At 43.9% G+C, this 19,901-nt stretch overlaps 1 protein-coding gene and 1 long non-coding RNA gene across 3 annotated transcripts in view; one reads left to right on the top strand and one right to left on the bottom strand.

Moving 5' to 3' along the window:
- The window catches only part of ZFC3H1 (zinc finger C3H1-type containing), a 39,268-nt gene extending 32,452 nt beyond the window's left edge, over positions 1–6,816 (bottom strand). For both annotated transcript variants that reach the window (XM_035334000.1, XM_035334007.1), the window contains exons 1-2: positions 6,092–6,816; positions 1,361–1,777 (exon numbers count right to left, since the gene is read on the bottom strand). In XM_035334000.1, the coding sequence (XP_035189891.1) occupies positions 1,361–1,777; positions 6,092–6,701 (1,027 nt within the window). In that variant the 5' untranslated portion in view covers positions 6,702–6,816. The remainder of the gene's footprint in view (positions 1–1,360; positions 1,778–6,091) is intronic.
- Positions 6,817–15,143: 8,327 nt separating this feature from the next.
- On the top strand, positions 15,144–19,694 carry LOC118171179. The gene is made up of 3 exons (XR_004753089.1): positions 15,144–15,262; positions 16,629–16,631; positions 19,683–19,694. It is a non-coding gene; the product is annotated as an uncharacterized LOC118171179 (long non-coding RNA).
- Positions 19,695–19,901: the final 207 nt, after the last annotated feature.

Consider the following 19,901-nt stretch of genomic DNA (forward strand, 5'->3'; position numbering starts at 1 on the left):
TTCAGTCCACAGGACGGAAGGGACAAGATGCAGATAAGCACATGGTATGCAAACTAAAACGCCCTTTCGGATCAGAAGAGGATGATGGGCAGAACAGACTAACAGGCAGCAAGGGAAGGAGAGCAGGGAGTAATGTAAAGCCACTACCAGTGGAATTAAATCACAGAAAATTAATTCCAGAAAAAGACACAAACATCCCTCAGTTTTAATATAAATTCTTCAACTTGAACAGGTCTGGAAAGACATCCAGGACACCGGTTAAAATAAATATCATAGGAAAAATGACTGTTGTGAATATCTTAATAAGTGCAAAATTAAGTAACATACAATCACTTGATAGCCATGAATCTACAGTAACTAAAATCCACCAGGTTTTTCCTACTTCGGAAACCTACATTACACTGCCAGAAGGACCTCTGTCTTATATATGTCTGCTTGCAGATCACCTTTGTCATACACTTAAAACTGATTGGTGTGCAAAAATCCAGATGCTCTTAATACACATTACAGAATCTATTTTCCCTATCTGTATTTTCCCTGTCTGTATTTTCATCTTCAGTGCTTCTAAGCTCTGAAGTTGGATTTTTTTTGAGACCGTTTTGCTTTTTATTCCTGCCTTGCAGTTATCTTCCTGCAAACTGTTTTTTTTTTTCCTTCTATGGACAGAATCTCATTTTTCCCCCCATGTCTCCCACTGAAGACTACATTCTCTCAAAGAACACCAGAATTACTTTATTAATGGGAAAGACAAGGGGGTGGTTTATCTAGTAATTATCATTTGTCTTTTGTTGTTTGTTTTTTTTTTTAAAACGCACCCTCTTCTAAACTCTCATACTGAAGATATGTATGAACCACTCTTGTGTTCTAGTCCTACCTTTCTTTGTATTCCTACTACCCAGTTGTATCCTTACTCCATCCATTTACTAATTTGTTCTTACTCCATCCATTTCATTAATCTCTTCCCACTCAAATTGATAGTTTACACACTTTGACAAATTAGCTAATATCAGATGACAAGCGATATGTATTAGAGCATCCTCTGCACAGCTATAATTTATTAGAACTAGATGAAGCCTCAGAATAGAAAACTTAGGTTAAATAATTGCCTTATTTTGCTAGACTTAAAATTAAGCTGAAGGACAGAGGTCAGCTGGACCTGTTTAAAAAAAATGCTTCCAAGCAATTTCAAGGAATTACATAAAACTGGAAGGAAATACATTCAGTCTTTAACTTACAAATAACATTTTAATTAAAACTAATATTTTGTTTAATACAATATTCCCAAACACTTAATATATATGAGAAACAATGACAAGCAAAAAAAAACTTTACAAGCCAAAACAACTTTACCATTACTTACCTTGGGCGGATTCTGTGCCTTCAGATTTTTGCGATACCTGCTTTGTTCCTTCTTTGACTTTTTTTAACCTGCTCCTCTCAGCTGGAGTAGACAGTTTTTGTCTGAGAGGTTTCAGTTCAAACGCCTGAAAGGCTATAACCGGATTTTTCTCCTCAGGAGAAACTTCTTTTATAGCATCTGTTGTAATACTGTCAGTTTCTACAGTTACTTGGTCCTCAGTGTCCACCGCTTTATCATCATCATGTTCATTTTCTTCCCTGTTGCTCAGAGCCAGTCTTTCATCTTTATTAATGTATTCGAGCTCTAACTGTATCTGCTTATACTTCAAGAGCAGATCCTCAAAGCTTTCTTCCACAGAACTTTCATTTTTAGAAGAGTAGTTCTGTTTTCTAGATGGGGACCTTCCAAAAGTTTTGGCTGAATCACTGGTTAAGAAAACTAAGACAAGGACATGTATGACCTTAAATAACAAAGACATGACCAATAAGGACTAGATTACAAATTCTGTTTGTCATAATCCGTTCTGATAAATTTTAATTTTACCGCAATGCCAGCTTGAAAAATATCACCTATGAAATAAGAGCAGCATGTAAAAGATGCATCCATTATTAAATATGGACGACTTAAATACTTTCTGAAATCAACTATTTCAAGTTTTCTATTTATTCCAAGAATTTCTCAAAGTGCTGAGAAGCCTTCTCTCTCTAGGTCGCGGTACCCTCCTGGGAACAATTGATGCGATATGGAACATTTCCAGCATTCCAAAGAACACATCAAGCTTCCAGAGGTCCTGACTCCCCAGCCGACACTGACAATGATGGGTTAAACTCACTCTCATGCATTTTATCCTATCATAAAATGCTAAGACCTAGCCACAGCCCAATTAAAGGCTGCAGTAATTGTAGCTCAACAAATGCATTAAGGCGCCGAATAATCAACAGCTGTGAGGAAGAAAAAAACAGCAGCCAAGACTTGCAGTCAAAACATCCAAAATGGTAGAAGAGGGTTTGGAATTACTAATTACTCAGAAAAAAGTTCTCTACCTGTGCCCAAGGGGTACAGATTTTCTTGCCATGTTGTCTAAAGCAGACAATGGAAACATATCTTAGACAACTATGGAGAAATTTCCACCATCAGAGGTTCACTTTCTTTTACCTTGAAAAGCTCTTACAATTAAAAAAAAAAAAAAAGTAAAATAATTACCCCCAGGAAAAAATACTTAGGATACTGAGTCAGGTTTGATTCATTCAACTTCCAGAATCAACCCTCCGTGATAACAGCTGACTCGCACGAAGTTATGAAAAATGCTTTTTCATCAACATCATGTCTCAAACCGATAAATGGAGTAAAACTAGAAGCTAAAATAAGCATCCCCCAAATGCAAAAATACTGAGCACAGAGGAGGAGAACTTTGTTTCTCACTCACAACATTCATCACCAACTTGGATGTTTCACTACAAGTCTAAAGAATCTTGGTACCTATCCTACAAAAACAACTCCTGTATTGCAAAACATTTCCTGTTATTACAATGCTCTCTTCAGCTTCAGCACAAAAAAAAGCAGAAATTAATCCATCTAAACTACATAAAATCCAGAAAGCAAACACTATTGTAATTTGAAGTTCTATAAGTACATTGAAAATACATCCACAATGTAAAGAACTGGGTGCAGTATAACCACAAATCACGTAATAAGCATATTTGCCATCCACTTCTAAAAAAGCATTAGTGATCCAGAGTCCCAAGAAAACCTTGCACTAATTTTTACAATACATGTTAAATAGTTTACTAAGTCTAAAAATTATCTATAGTTTCAGGAGTCATCTCTAATTGGGTAAAAATACCAAATTTTGAGATATTTTTTGAGCTTGGAATGATGAAATTGCCAGAGCTTCCGAAAAGGCATTAATCAGAAATTTGGCATTTGTCATGGTTTTGGCTGCCATAGAGTTATTTACTTCATAGCAGCTGGTATGGTGCTGTGTTTAGGAGTCAGGGTGAAAATGTAGTGATAACACACTGATGTTCTAGCTGTTGCACAGCAATGCTCACACAGAGCCAAGGACTTTTCAGCTTCTTGCACTGCTCTGCCAGCAGGGAGGCAGGGGGTGCACCAGGAGCTGGCCCAGGCTGGCCAAAGGGATGTCCCATACCAGGCAGCATCATGCTGAATGATAACAACTGGGGGGAATTTCCTGGCATGGGGGAGTTGCCGCTGCACAGGGACTGGGCAGGCATCAGTTGGCTGGTGATGAGGACTTGTAGTTTGCATCAATTCCCCTCCTCCCTTCCCCATTTCTTTCTTAGTTTATTCAACTGTCTTTATCTCAACCCACAAATTTTCACATTTTTTACCCTCTCCAATTCTCTCCTCCACCCCACTAAGTAGGAACAAGGGAGCTGCTGTACGGTACTTAGCTGCCTACCAGGCTAAACCATGACAGCATTTCATACATAGAGTTTTTTGGTTGGTTGACTGTGTTTTTTTTTAATACATAGCTCTACACATAGAATGCAAGAGTAGGTGGAATGCTGTGAGAGGCAGTCAGGAATGCATTAAAACAACACTTACTCTTCAGTCAACACTTGAGAGCCCTTATCCTACATCCAAAAACAAGAGACCAACTGATGACACTGGGGTTAGAAGAAAAAATGTAAAAGAGAAACCTCTGAAGGGTTCAGAATTCACCAGCACAAGAGTTATATTTTGGTCCCATGTTTCATACTCAAAAGTCCACAAATGTCTACATATGTATTTCTGCAGAATACCCATCCAATAGCTTCATATATTAAAGATGCTAGGAAATGAAAAAAAATAAACCTATTAAAAGATAATATCCAAAGGAGAGTAAAAAGAATTCCCTACGTGCCCCACCATGTTGCTGATTTATTCCTATTTATACTTGTACTTCTACATAGCACACACAAAGTACCAGTTCCATGGATGAGAAAAAAAAAATTATTTTTCTGTTATGACACCTTTAAACTTCTCACTTTCCCTGGGGATTTCCAAATACCACAAGCTTCCCTGCACCACTTCACATGCAGGTCTTTTCTGAAGTCACATACCAATGAACTACACCCCTGCCCCATTAATATTAGCAACGTGGAGGTTCCTTAGTATTTAGGGATACTCTAATTCCGGATCTTTTAGATGGCCAGGATATGAAAAATACAGAAAAAAAAAATGTATTTTATAGAGTAAATCATGGACGTTCCTTAATTATAGAGCCCACAGATAACCAAATGTGACTCATTAAGCAGCAACAGCATTATTAAATTGCCTACAATGTTTAAGCAGAAGAGTGTATCTCAAGTTTTGGGGATAAAAAAATTCTCCCCATTGCTGCTTTTGGTTTGAAAGTGGAATTATCAGTTTCTGAATGGTCTTTTAATTAGAGCATACAAGGAGACTGTATCAGTATTAACAAGCATTGCAAGGTCTGCTTAGGATGATCAATAGACTGGCCCTGCAAATTACTCATTCCACAGAAAGTAACTGTTTTCTAGTGCTTAGAGCAACACTGCGAATTAAGAGATGTATAACATCCATTTTCAGCACTAGAACTATCTTACTATGTGACTCTGGGCAAATCACATCTTCACACATTGCCTCTCAAGACATGATCCTCAAATGAAGGGTTATGAAGCCTTCAGTGGTAATGCTCTAACATTACGAGGTGAGATTAAATAGCTCTTTATCACTAGTTTACATATCCCCTCCCCACTCCAAAAGAAGAACAGTTGACACTGATAAATATTCTAGGATCTAAAGTAACACAAGGCTCCAATGATCAGCTTTCAAAGCCTTAAGTCCCGTCACAAGTTGGACAACATCCCTGTTCTTTGGGACTGCCAGTACAGCCAAGCAAACAAGGTACATCCTCTGACTACTGGTGCAGCAGACAACAAAACAGTGTAATGGTTTTAACAACTATTTCTCTTGCTTAACTTTTTTTGGTTTCTATTTTTATATTTGCCTGTTTTCCGTTAGGCAAGCAGCTGCTTTTCCATGCCACGCTGCCCCTAAGCCATGTTTCACATGGGTTGTTTTTTCTATAACTGTCTTGGAAAATGAGAGGAGCTTTTTCCAGCGCTGCTGCAGTTCCCACTCTTAACAGGAGAAAGTGTTAAGTGTTCAAAACCCCCTAATCAGCTCTCTAGGAGCGATCAGAGGAGAACACCCTCCAAGAAACGCAGAGGACAGCTTTGCAGAGAAACGTGGCTTTCCCACGTTACCCAAACTCCCATAGGAAATGAGCTCTGCGCACAGAGTCCTGCGTCAAGTTAAGTTTAGCTGTAAAGCTCACTTCAGCTATGCGTAACAACCTCTGCGGGCCTGTAAGCGAAAATGAAAAAAAAAAAAAAAAAAAACAGCGGATCCTTCGTTGCCCAACAAGGGAAATTAACAAGCTTAGCGTTTTACAGCAACTCTGCTGTAATTATATCCGCTCAAAGTGCCTCGCCAAAGCCTGAGCCCGCTTCCTAACAGAAGGGCTAGAAATGTGGGGCTAGAACAGCAGCCCCGGGACCTGAAGGGCTAAGGCTTTGTTCCAGGCCACGCTTCTCCCCTTTCCTTAAGGCAGGTCCCAGCAGTAACCCTCCCTGCCAGCAGCCCCTGCCAGCAGGCGGGGAGCCTCCCTCCGTCCCCACCACGGGTCCCTCCCTCCCTTCCTCCTTCCCCAGAGCCTCGGGCCACGTCTGGAGCGCCGCCCCCCGCTCCGAAGGATACATTTGCGAGGCGAGGGCTCCCTCCAGCCCTGGCCGCCGCCGAAGCCGGCGCCGCCCCCCCCTCCGGGCGGCCTGCCCGGCGGGTTGCCTCCCCGCTCGCCACCTCGGCTCCTGCCCCAGCGCCAGCCGCCCCTGTAGGGCCGGCCTCGGAAGCGGAACCGGTCCAGGGCGTTGTGGCTGCGCTCCCAGAAGGAGAGCCGCGGGCCGCTCTCCGGGTGCGGGCCCGGCGGCATCCGCGGCGCCGGCAGCGGCGGCGGGTGGGAGCGGAACGAGTCCTTGGGCCGGTAGCCGCCGTGCCCGTGCAGGTGGCCCATCTCCGGCGGCGGCTGGTGCCGGGAGCGGGGGAAGCGCCGGGCGGACGACGACACCGAGAGGCCCCCGCGGAGGCCGGGGGGCGGCCGGCGCCTCGAGTAGGGCCTGCTGCTGCTGCCGGCCGGGCCGCCGCCGGGCTCGGAGCCGCTGTAGGGCCCGGCGCCGCCGCCGCCGCCGCTGTTGTTGTCGTCGTCGCTGATTTCGCCGTCTTCCAGCTCGCCCTCCTCCTTCGGGGACAGCCCGCTAGGATCCAGCGCCGCCGCCTCTGCGGGCGCGGCCGCCGCCTCCGCGGCCGCCATGGGGCCCCCAGGCCAACGGTGCCGGGCAGGCGGAGCGCGACCGGCGGCGGCTCCTGCGCTGCGCGCCCCACGCCTCGCCCCCGCCCCGCCCCGCCCCGCCGCCACCCGCCCGGCGCGGCCCTCTCGCGAGACAGCGCCGCGGCCCCGATTGCGCAACGACTGCTAGAGCTGGGAGGGGGGGGGGGGAGCGGGAAACGGGACGCCCGCGCGGGGGTGTGTGGGAGATGTAGTTCTCGGCCCCGAGAGGGGGTAGGGAAAGCCTATCCCGCCCCGGGGGCGGGGGGCAGGAGCCAATGGGGGCTCGGTCCGCCATGTTGGCGAAGGAGTATGGGGGGGGAGGGGGTGGCCGCCATCTTGTGGAAGGGAAGGGCGCTGGCTGGAGGGGAAGGGCGGGTGCTGAGCGGTGCGGGCAGTGATGGCTTCCCTCGGCACCGCCGGGAGTGGCCTTTCTCCGTTGGTGGGGCCTGTGCCCTGGCTGCCCCAAGGCTCTGCAGGCTTCTGCAGGAGCGGCAGCCGGTGTCCTGGCGGTGAGCGGCACCCGCCTGGGCGCCATTTGCCCGCCGGCCCTCCCAGGGCTGAGCTGCTGTGCTCCTCAGAGGTTTCTGGGAGGCCTGCCTGTTCAGGTCGGCCCTAACAGCCTCCACGGCAGAAGCAAAAAGCGAGCATCTCAGAATAGAAAGCAGATATATAAAATTGATAAAATGGTACCGCGTGTTTTTATCTGACTTCTCCAAGGTTGAGTATTCTGGTACGAGTACGCATTTCAAGGGCTTCATCTCGTACCAGGGTGCTGTCAGGCAAGCAATAATTACATTCTTGGGCAGGAGGAGAAGCCTTGTTTAGACTAGAACAGAATAAGACGTACTGAAAGCGTTCTGAAACAGCAGCCGTAGGTCAGGCAAGGTATCTGGAGCAGTGTCAGATTTCTGTGTCTGAAATCTGATCTGCTGTAGTTACAAATGTTTCCATTTCACCACATTTAATGATATGCTGCAGAAATTTCCCTCCCAGCAGAAGTTGGTTTAGTTGGGCATATTCTGCATATATCTCATTCTGCATATATCTGGTTCCAGTTTAATCTACAGTTAACTTTATTCCTAAGTGTTTTCACACACCAGAAGGATATTAGTATCAGCATCTTTTAGAGGGGGAAGGAAAATGCTTACAAAACCAAGGTATTGGCAGACAAGCAGCAGCTCTATGGGAACTTAACTTTATTTGTTCCCACTTTATTGACTGTTGCCGTATGTTTGTTCAGAGTTCTTCTAACAAGTGTGCTGAATTTATTCAATACCACTATGCAATCTGTATTATAATTTTCTACCTGAGTTACTTAACCATATTTTTTTCAGGAACTAATGGAGTTCAATGCCCTTTGTTTGATTGTTTGTTCTCTTCTTGGTACTCAACAATTGTAATTTCAAATATGATAGGTGCTATGTAAAGAATGAGGACTTTACTTTTTCTAATTTAAGAAAACATGTACTGGCTAGAAACTGGGGGAAATGAGTGAGAGCAAAGTATGTGACTTAAACATATCTTCACGGGTTTGGGGGGCTTAAATTTTATGACGAAGGGATTTTACAGAAATAGTTAAACATTTTACATTACATTTGAATTTCTGAGGATTGTTAGGTGGATCCGTAATTTGACACTGTGCAAATTGCACAATTTCACAATTTCACATCACTTTGTAGTTCTGTTTCCGGGCATATTTATGTTTTGTGTGCATGTTTTTATATTTTTTTTTCTAGAAACCTGTGTGAATAAATCTTCCTAAGAAAGAAGCTTAGAGGCGTATATCTAAGAAGGAACATCCAATTTTAAAATTATCGTTAAGTGTAAATAAGTTCTTACTGAACTCAGTTAATACCTTCAAAACACATGCGAATGTAAAAAGGACAAATTAGAGGAGCCAGTAAGACTGAGAAAAAGAGTGAAGAATTATATTCAAATAAAAGGCATGGCTGCACACTGATAGATAGAAATTACTTGTCTCATGATTTGATGTCTTAAATCAAATAATATTTCACCATGAGATATATCTGAGCAAATTATCTCAAATACCTTAAGAAATCTTTCCTTGGATGAGTGAGAAGTACAAGATAAAAATAGGAGATGCTTGTATGAGGTATGAGATAAAAATCAGATATTTTACAGAAAACTATAAAAGCTTTTCAAACCAGAAAGTAGACTCTAATCTTTGTTTTTGATACCTATGCTGAGTTAATGCTAAAAGATGTATCAGCCATGTTGATTAGCTCTCAACCATTCACTCATAACCATCACTCAGTGATGAGAAAAAAAATGACATTCTGCAACTGTTCAATTGTTCGATACCTATCAGCTACTAGCAAAGACTTATTTAAAATCTGGGAGATGTTAAAACGTGATTTCAGGTTTTTCCATAAGGTTATAATAGTGTCTGGTAGAAGAGGTGGTTCTGTGAGTTCAGTCTTTCATTAAGTACATACAATAAACCTTTTTTTTTTTTTCCCTTTAGAAGATGTTTTATTTTTAGGAACATAAAATAATTGCTGCCAATAATTTTAGATGGAATACACATACTCAAGTCGAAGTTAACTTCTTTGGGTTATATGTTCCTAGAAAGAATTGCAATTTCTTCTATAGAACATCAATGCCCATTCCTTTATCCCCTGATATTTACAACTGAGGAACTCCTGCATTGGCACTTGAAACTTTACACAAGCCTGTCTGTAAGGACTCATAGAAATTAATGTCACATTCAGGAGAAGTAAGCAAGCAAGGTCAGAAACTTAACCACGTAACTCATGTTCTCTTTAAGGCAAAGATGACTGTAGGCTTTTTCTGCTGAGTTTGTATTGTACTTGAAAGTAATATATCTAGGTCAACACCAAAGACCACAGTGAGTGGATAAAGTGTATTTTGTCCTGTTCTGGGATGATTATTTTTCTTTAATTCTTCAAATTGTGTACACATGTAGTCATGGTTGATCTAAATACAGAACTAGAAATATTCAGTAGGGTTTTAATTTCATTTCCTGTTTTAACATATGCATGTAATTTTGTTAAACAAAAATATCTTACAGTTGGATTCCTCTCCAGATAAGAGTTGTGTTTTATGGCACATGGTTGCTAAAGCCAATGTCATGTTTGCGCTTTTTCACAGAACAAATGTCTGTGGTCTTTTTCTAAAATGTGACAGGTATACAAATACACGTAGAGATGATTAAACACAACCATTTCCAATATTCTGATATTTTCACATTTTTCCTAACTACTTCCCTGAATATTTAAAAGAGAAAATCTGAAACTAAGGGTTCAAATCAGTATGCTTTAAAAAATATAATCAAACGTACCATTTCTATCAAATGTAAATACTGCCATGGGTTGCATGTCAAGCGTTGGAATGAGAAAGAAGTGAAAAATATAAACCTCACGTTAACTTCACAGGAGACTTTTTTTTCTAATGAGGCAAGTGAAAGTGTGCTATAGCATTTTCATCTGTATGAACATGCAGTATCTGTTAAAAGCACTGTGGAAACAATTAGAGGCAATGTGTTATCATGTTCTGCAGTCTTTCTCAGTTCTTAATAGTCCTCAATATGAACATTTTTAAAGTAGTATTTCCTACAGCATGTACTCAGCAAAGGTTGACAAAACTGGTCTTGGACACAAGAATTTAGCTGTTGCAACAGTAAAGGAGCCTTTACTAAAGAACTTTTTGGATGGAGGGCGTGAAGGGTCATAAGAGGTTAATTGTTTATTTGTACTGGTCATGAGTGAAGATTTAAGCTGTTGGAGACACAGGATAAAAATAAGTAACTCCCTTTGAGTGGGAGTTTTTTTCTTAACCTGTCCTTCAGAACTGTAGTCTGTCTGTCTGACTGAGACTGTTTCTTTGGCTGGGACATAAATGACTTGTCATCTCACTTTACGTGAATTCCACGTTACATAAGTAGTAATTTCTCAAGTGCAAATACTGCAGAAGGTATCACCCCACTTCTTGTGTATTTTGACAGAATGCTTTTCAAGTAAATCACTCTTTCTGTGGTGTCACAGAATAAATATGCAGTCTATTTCACAGGGTCAGGTCAGGCAGAAGTAGGTTATTTCTATAGCTCAGGCAGAGAGCACAGAGCACCAGAGGTTCAGACCTCTGTTGATACAAACTGACTTAAAACAAAAATACGTACATTTACAGCAGATACATTCTGCTTAGCTAGGGGCCTGATGTGACAGAGCGGCATCTGCACAGGAGGAGACTGTCACAGCAGCTGGACCAATGTGTTCCTCATGACTCCGTCTGCAACCCTGGGGCCTCAACCTACGTCTGTTCAGCTTCTCTCTCTTGTCACACTGCTGTGTCCGTGACAAACTTTTAGGCCTAGGGAGGCTTGCTGCCACCTTCCCCATCTGAGACTTCCTCCTCTCACAATCCTTAGAGACCCCCGGGGTGCTGCAGACAAGATGCAGGTGTCTTACTCATGGCTCTTCTACTGAAGACATCTGTCTTGTCTGTCCTTGCCTCTGGACTTAGGCATATGCCAGCATCAGCTTCTGGATTTCTCCTCATTCCACCTCTGTTCATTTCATGTCAAGGTACACAAATCCCGTTTGCAAGTCTGGGATTAGTGTGGTTACAACAGTACCTCTGTATTTCTTAACACAAAGTGTTACCATACAGAGAATTATTTGAATAAACACATACAATACAACCGGTAGTAGTAATGGAATAAAATACTATACTTTTTTTTTTTTTTTAACCTATAAACCCTAAGTTTTTTTATGTTTTCATACCAGTTCCACGCATTCCAATTATTGTGTTGTTTTGCTTTGGCTGCCTTTTTTAATGTGTTCACTCAAATCACAAATGTTTTTGGAGTTGTCTGTCATGTACCTAAAACAGTCTTTTCCAGCTACCATGTGTATTTCACCCTTATGAGCCAGCATAAAGCCAAATTTTAATGTTTTGATTGTACAGATAGCAGTCATCTCAGTTGTTACTGTTAATAAATATTAATAAAATGATAACAGATTATAGATTGTAGATAATATTCATAATATATAATAGATAAGGAAGCACAGTCAGGCACCGGAACAGGTTGCCCGGGGAGGTGGTGGAGTCACCATTCCTGGGCGTGTTCAAGGAAACATTGGACGGGGTGCTTGGGGACATGGGTTATTGGGTGACATTGGTGGTAGGGGGGTGGTTGGGCCAGATGATCTTGGAGGTGTTTTCCAACCTTAATGTTTCTGTGATTCTATGTTACACTGATGAGAGTCCAGAGCCTGAGCTGGAAAATATCGTGTGGAACACGGGAGGTGCAGGGCAGTCCCTGTAGTCAAGGGGCTGCCTTGCTCTCAGGCAAGCCAAATGGCCTGGGGGAGCCAGCCCCAGAAAAGGGTCCCTCAGCCCCCCAAACCCTGCTCCTTCCTCCACGTGAGGACATCTCCCAGACCGCTCCCAACACAGCCGCCTTTGGCCATGCGTGGGCCACGTCATCACAGAGGCTTGCTGAGGTCACAATGGCCACCACTGCCACGTGGGCCCTATAGAACAGCCCCCCTGCCGCTGGCCCGCCACTCACTGAGCTACTAGGAGACTAGAGGCGAGAAGCGGCTCAGCTTGGTTTGCGAGGACAGCCATGCCGTCCAGAGCAGCACCAAGAAGGAAGGCAGCTGACAAGGAAATGTGTTGTGGGCAGAGAGGGAGTGCCAGCAGCACCCGATACAGCAGTGCTCGAGGGACATCTGGTGCTCAGCCCACAGACGCATACCAGCAATGTCATTGGCACCACAGGCGTGAACATCAAGCCGACACCGGCATGGGACCTCAGGGTGGAACAGGTCAACCCCCTGGTGCAGCACCCTGGCCAGAAAACATGCCGAATTGAAGGCATCCTGTTTGGGCAGTCCCGGGCAAAAACTGGCTCATCCTCCTGCCCAACACTGTGGAGCCCATGGAGCTGGATCCACCAGAAGATACGGAGGAGGCAATGGAAGTGGATCCACCGCAGCCAGAATGGACCTGGGACTATCCTGGCACGTCTTCACTCTGTGCCATCAGAAAGCACAAACTGCATCACAGAAGTGCCTGGCCAGCTCCCTACTCGTTGCTCAGGCCCCATCCCAAGCATTAGCTTGGAGCCCCCAAATCTCACGGATATCCCACAGGCTTGCCTGCAAGATGTCCCGGCAATAAACACCTCTTGCCAATTCTCAGGGGTTGTGTGAGTGCTTCTTTCCCATCCCCCAGCCCTTGTGCGGCAGGTGGCATCCATTCTGCACAGAGCCTCGAGGAAGAGCACAAGAGAGGACACAGCTCCTTTGGGCTGCTGGAGGAGTCCCCAAGGGCCACCATGCACCTTTAACGCTTGTGAAAATAGACTGAGGGGTGAAAATAGTAGTGTGTAAGTGATTATAGATGGCTAATTTCTTATATTAGGAGTGAGTTTCTATATCTGAGTAATTGGTAACGACAGACATGGAGAAGGCTGAGGTACTCAGCAACTTCTTTGCCTGCGTCTGCACTGGTAGATGGGCTTCCCAAGTCTTTCATTTCCCTAAACCCATAGACGGAGGCTGGGGGATCAAAGTCCCACCCGGACTGAGGAGGAAAGTCCCACCCCCGAAGAGCATGTTTGATACCACCTGATGAATCTAAACATGTACAAGTCTATGGGACCTGATGACATGAATCCCAGGGTCCTGAGGGAACTGGCTGATGGAGTTGCTAAGCCTCTCTCCATCATAGTTGAAAAGTCCTGACATTGGGTGATGTCCCCAGGTATGAGTCCATCTTTTCTTAGCTGTTCTTACTGTTGTCTCAGTAGTCAGGAGCACTTGGAACAACAGTCCTTCCCACTCAGGTTGCAGCTTCGATTCTCTCCATGTTCGCATCAGATCCCGATCTCTTGCTTGGAATGGATGGATCAGGACTTCCAAGGGTGGGGTTTGAGCTAATAGTCCACAGGTCCTGAGAGATGACAAAGAGGATGACAGCCCGAGTATATAGTTCTTAAGAAAAGCATCTTTTGTTTTGAACTGAGGAAACTCATTCCCTTTGTCCATGTACAGCAATCCAAATAATATTTCATATGGTGAAACTCCTACATCTTTTCTTGGTGCAGTTTGAATTCAGAGAAGTGCCAAAGGTAACTCTCTGGGGGAAGTAACTCATTTGGGGAAGCTGAGTAACTGATGGTAACTCATTTGGGGAAGCTGAGTTTGAATTGCTTCTTTACTGTCTGATCCGCTCCATCCTTCCAGAAGAGGAAGGATGCCAAGAAGTGTGAAATTTCCACTTAATTCCTAGAGTCCATGTTAGCCCTTGCAGTATTTCTGACAAAGTGATTTCTCTGATCAGAGCCAGTATTTTCAACAATTCCATACCTGGGAGTTATTTGTTCTAAAATTCCTTTAGTTACTATGTTCACAGTAACAGATACTGAAGGGAAAGCTTCCACCCATCCTGACAAATGATCTACCAAGACCAATAAGTATTTAAATCTACCTACTCTAAGGAGTTCTGTAAAATCTACCTGTACATTTTGGAAGCGTTGAAATCCTGGTTCTCACCCCCCTTGGTCTGACTGCAGATAATTTTCCTGTTTACCTTCTGACATACTACACAACTCCTGCATACTTGTTCAGCTGGAGTATATATATTCCTACACATACATATTTCCACAGCACAGCGTCACACGTTGCTTGAATTCTCCAATGGCCCTTTTGATGTAAAACAGTTAATATTTGCCTCATTAGCACTTTATTCAGCATTCCTCTCCCATCAGGGAGTATTTGTTTTCCTTTGGACTTCGTGACTCCTAATTCCTTAAAAGCCTCTTTCTTTTAAAACTTTTACTTCTTTTTAGTTTTGGGTAGCGGTAGCTCAACAATTCCCTGAATCCTCTCTGGATTTTTTCTTCATTCCCACTCAGACACTAGATGCCCTAAATACTTGACTACTCTTTCTACAGATTTTAATTTATTTTCCAATACTTTCAAGCCCTGTTTTCCCAGAAAGTCAAATAGCTTCTTAGTGGCTTCCTTCACAACTGTTTTCTCCTGTCCTAACAATAAAAGATCATTCACATATTGTAACAGTAATACCTCATTTGGATGTTGGAATTACTCCAAAATTTGTTCTAGAACTTGCCCAAATAAATTGGTGGCCCTGTAAACCCCTGAGGTAAAATTGTCCACCTGTATTGCTGCTTCCACCCCATTTCAGGGTCTTTCCACTCAAAGGCAAATATATCTTTGCTCTCAGGGTCTGAGAGCACCCCACTAATAATACCGTTATTCCAGCCTAACAATTCACTATTTGAATGCCCAATTTCATTATCAAATCCTTTCCCAACAAGTTAGTCCCTGCCTCAGGTACATACAATATTGCCCAATGATCATTCTGTCCCTAGTCTCAGCTTGGTGTCCCCCAAAAACTGGCACCGTTATCCCAGTCCCTTCTACCCCCATCACATTTAGGGTTTCATTAGTTAATTTAAGCCCTGATACTTTACAGGCCAGTAATGACCTAGCTGCCCCAGTGTATTGGGTTCACATGGCAAGGTTCTGGTAGCGGAGGGGCTGCAGTGGTAGCCTCTGTGAGAAGAATCCAGCAGCTGCCCCCTGTTAGATAAGGGCCAGTTTCAGCAGGCTCCAAAGGGGCCCACTGCTGCCCAGAGCCAAGCCATGAGCAATGCAGTTTAAATCTCTATGAGAGCACACCCAAGAAAAGGAAATACAATGCTGCACAACTGCAGCTGGGAGAGTGAGGAGTGAGAAACCTCCCTGCAGACGCTAAGCTTAGTGCAGAGGAAGGGGAGTGCAGTGCAGAGGTGCTCCAGGTGCCAGAGCCGAAGCCCCCCCGCAGCCCACAGAGAGGCCCCTGGTGGGGAAGGCAGACCCCCCCACAGCGCGTGGTGTACCGCAGCGGAGCAGATCTCCACGCTGCAGCCCATTCAGGAGCAGCCCAGGAAGGTCGGCACCCCACGAGAGGGACCCCACACCAGAGCAGCTCCCAGAGAGCCCGCATTTTTGCTGCCTGTGGAGAAACCCACACAGGACCAGCCCAGTAAGGTCGGCACCCCACAACAGAGTGGGGGGAGAGTGACCGTGAAGAAGCAGTGGAACCGAAGCACCACGGACTGACAGCAGCCCCCACTCCCGGCACCCCCCGTGCCACTCAGAGCGGGGAAGAGGTGGAAGAGAGTGGATGGGGGAAGATGCTCCCAGCTTGTTTCTTTGTTTTTCACTGCTCCAGCCCCTCAGCAATAGGTAATAAATGTTATTAATCTTCCTATGCTAAGTCTGTCTTGCCCGTAACGATAATTGTAGAGTGATCCCCATTGAGGTACACTTTTTCATTTATCAGGGAGATAGCTTTCTGAGAAGCCCTGACTCCCCTATTCTGAATTTATAACAGCAATCTCTCCTCCTTTTTTCACTCCAGATACTCCTATTTGAAGTGGCCGGCCTGGCCACACTTAAAACATCTTCTCAAAGCCAGTCCCTGCTAGGATTTAGGCTGCAACACAGGTAGCTTTCCTTGTCTGCCATTCCTTCATCTCTCTTCCTCTCCTTTCCATCCTGGGCCCTCTGTCTCCCCCTCTGCCTCACTACCCAGTACGCTGTCAATACCATTTGTTTCGCTCTCTGCTTTTCCTTCTCATCCCCCCTCCTGGCATACACCTTCACACTACCTGCACTGTTCACTCCATCCTCCCACCTTCTGGAGCTTTTTCTACATATCTGGCCAGGCTTTAATCACAAAATGAACTTTAAAGAGCCCTTGGGCTACTGGGTCCTCAGGATTCATCCCCGAGTACCTTCTAATTCTGACCCCGAGTCTCTCATAGGATTTCTATGTTGTGGGTTCTTACTATCACAGTTAGATAAGCAGATATTTCTGCTCTATTGGAATTACTCTTGGTCTGGGGAGGGGGTGAGGTGGGGTGTTGTTAGTTCTTTCCCATTCTTGCATAGCTGCCTGGCAAATCATTCCCCTCCTAAACATTCTTCCCCAGTGAATAACATACTCAGGATTGACATTTCCCCCCCTAGGCATCTGTGTTTTTGGGTGTACTACACCTTTGGTTTGAACCCTTTGCCTAATGCTGTAGATCAAACGAACAGGAGAACAGGACTAGGACTGCAGTACAGTTACGTGCTACCAGAGAAATGTGGAGCAAACCAATCTTGTACTACTGTAATCAAACCCAGCGTGTGGGTCACACCAGCAAGGGAAGGGAAGGGAACCTGAGGTGCTGCTAGGCAGCTGTCCTGGGAATGCCACAAGTAACTGAGGTGTAATGGGCACCCTGACCCAGCCAGCCTGCAGTTTCATTTCCTGAGGGCAGGTCCTGTAAAACAGACAGTTTTGAAAGAAAAGCAGGTGGTGATGAGGCTGGTGAGAACAGGTTCGGGAGCATGCAGGCCAGAAAGGCCTGCTCTCCTTGCTGATTGATCAGTTAAGGCACTTTCTTGTGTGATATCATCATAAGGAAAAACACGAGTTTAGTATTGTACTATTACTGAGAGGGCTTGCAGCAGGCCTTCAGCACATCAGCCACTTTGAACAGGAGCACCAGATGACGTTAAGCAGTTGCACTGTTCAATTGTTTCAATTTTTTCAATTAAAATAAAGCAGCAGAAGCAACTATTTTATTTTTTTTTCTTTTCAAACCATTCATACATTTTTTCTTCTCTTTTTTCTTTTTTTTTTCCTTTTTTTTTTTTCTTTTCATACCAGCTGAGAAAGGCATCCCATTGGACCTGCTCCACCAAGCTGCCTGAGTATTTATACTGTTAAATGTGCCAACAAAGGTGCTAAATCTTCAAAAATATATTCACAGTAAAAGTTATAATACAAAAAGGAGTGTGCATGTTGCTTTCCAGTTGGTAGCTGTGAGAAGTGTAGGGACTACAGTCCTGGAAAATTGAATCTATATGCAAAGAGGTATGACATGACCCTCAGTGCCAGGATGATGTTTTCAGCTTTGCTTGCAGCACTTTACTGTTATTCTTCAGCCTAATATGAACTATGAATATGCAGTAAAAATAAATAATTTGAATTACTTTGTCCAGCTCTGAAAACCTTTTGTTTATCTTCAGGAAAGCTCAAGAACTTTCACTTGGCAGGATACATCTTAACAATGCAAGAAAACAGAAGAAGACAGTGACGACGTTCACAAAGGCCCTAACTAAAAGTACAGAAGGCTCCATACTGCTAAATAAGTGGGCTTGGATCCAGTTCCTGGCCTCAAAGGCAACTGGTGCTCAAGACTAGCCCAGTCTCTAAGGAACCTCCTGGAAACAGCTGGTCAGAGCAGTCCAACTGCTGGAGAATAAATTTGCAATTAAGCAGTGTGGGTTACGGAGAGGTCAAGTGCTTGAGCTGCTCCCAAGTCCTGTTTATTTATTTAGTAGTATACATTTATTGTCAAGGTCTTCTGTCTTAGTTAATGGACAAAGAAAAAAAATTCTACCAATTGGTTCAATTCACCTAATGTTAACTGACTACACAGGGGGCACACAGAACACTTCCTTGCATTAATTAATAGGAAGAGAGTGGCTTCTCTAGGGTAAACATAGCTTTCATATATACAACATGAGTGTCCTAAGATCCTAAGACAATGAATCAGTGAACATCACAACATTAACGATTTCTGCAAAAGTTTTAGTACCTTAACTCAGTACCTTCACTCAGTTCAGTACTAACTCAGTAGCCCCTCGCTACAAGAAGGACATCGAGGTGCTTGAGCGAGTCCAGAGAAGGGCAACGAAGCTGGTGAAGGGTCTGGAGAACAAGTCTTACGAGGAGCGGCTGAGGGAGCTGGGCTTGTTCAGCCTGGAGAAGAGGAGGCTCAGGGGCGACCTTATCGCACTCTACAGGTACCTGAAGGGAGGCTGTAGCGAGGTGGGGGTTGGTCTGTTCTCCCACATGCCTGGTGACAGGGCGAGGGGGAATGGGCTAAAGTTGCGCCAGGGGAGGTTTAGGTTGGCTATTAGGAAGAACTTCTTTACTGAATGGGTTGTTAGTCACTGGAATAGGCTGCCCAGGGAAGTGGTTGAGTCACCATCCCTGGAGGTCTTTAAAAGACGTTTAGATGTAGAGCTTAGGGATATGGTTTAGTGGAAGATTTGTTAGCGTTAGGTCGGAGGTTGGACTCGGTGATCTTGGAGGTCTCTTCCAACCTAGACTATTCTGTGATTCTGTGATTCTGTGATATTATTGGCCTGTTGATTGTATAGAGCACTTTTCATTACTAGTTACATCTAGGAGCTAGGATCTGAGCATTGTCCAGTGAAACTGTAACGTCAGTTTTCAGGAAAAAAAGAAAAAAATCAAAAGCTCTTTTGTGTGGTAGTGCTGACTTCCAATTCCTCAATTGCAAGAGGAAGCACTTTTTGTAAAAAGCCTTTGAAAAAATATTGTTTGAGTTTGATTTTTTGGAAAAAAAAAAAAAGTTTTTTTTTACACAAATACTTTGTTCAAAAAGACTGGGACAGCTCCAGCTTACAACTAATCAGTAGCTGATGTGAAAGAAATCAAACGTATAAAATAAATTGTAGGTAGCTAAACAGACTCACACGTGGGAGGATCATAAAAGCAGAATGGTTGTCTCAAGACAGAAGATTGTAAAATACATTTAAAAAATCATGACCCATTCTACTAAAATAATCAAGACATTAAAAATATTAACTCTGTGTTGTCTTCAGATTTATTCTGAGATTTTGTTTCAATTCAAGCAGTTTTCCTTTCTGCATCCTTGTTATCCAGTGTCTACATCATCAAGAAAAAATACCGAATGTAGGAAGACTTGGCAGCCATGAGATAACCCCTAGTTGTTATGGTGATGTCCTAGACTTCCAAAAACTGAAATATCTCAGAGGTATGTGGAAAAGCAGAACACCATCTTTTGTTTATCTTTGTTATGACAATGCTAGGGAGTATATGCAGACTCCTTTAGCAAATTAAGAATGCACTGGGGAGGTGTGGGGGGTGGTAGTCAAAAATACGGCCTTTTCTGAAATAAAAACAATGGAAACAATACCTTGGAGTATTTTGTGCACTGATATGGCACTCTGCAACTTCAATACCAATTTATGACACTGGGTGGATCTCTGAAGTCAGAAGAACAAGAAAAGAAATCCCTTAACTGTTGCTGTCTTGGTGTGAGAGCAGTGGGTTGGGCTCCACCCTTTCTGTTAG

The sequence above is a fragment of the Oxyura jamaicensis genome, chromosome 1 (assembly GCF_011077185.1).
Source record: "Oxyura jamaicensis isolate SHBP4307 breed ruddy duck chromosome 1, BPBGC_Ojam_1.0, whole genome shotgun sequence".
In the NCBI taxonomy this organism is placed as follows: domain Eukaryota; kingdom Metazoa; phylum Chordata; class Aves; order Anseriformes; family Anatidae; genus Oxyura; species Oxyura jamaicensis.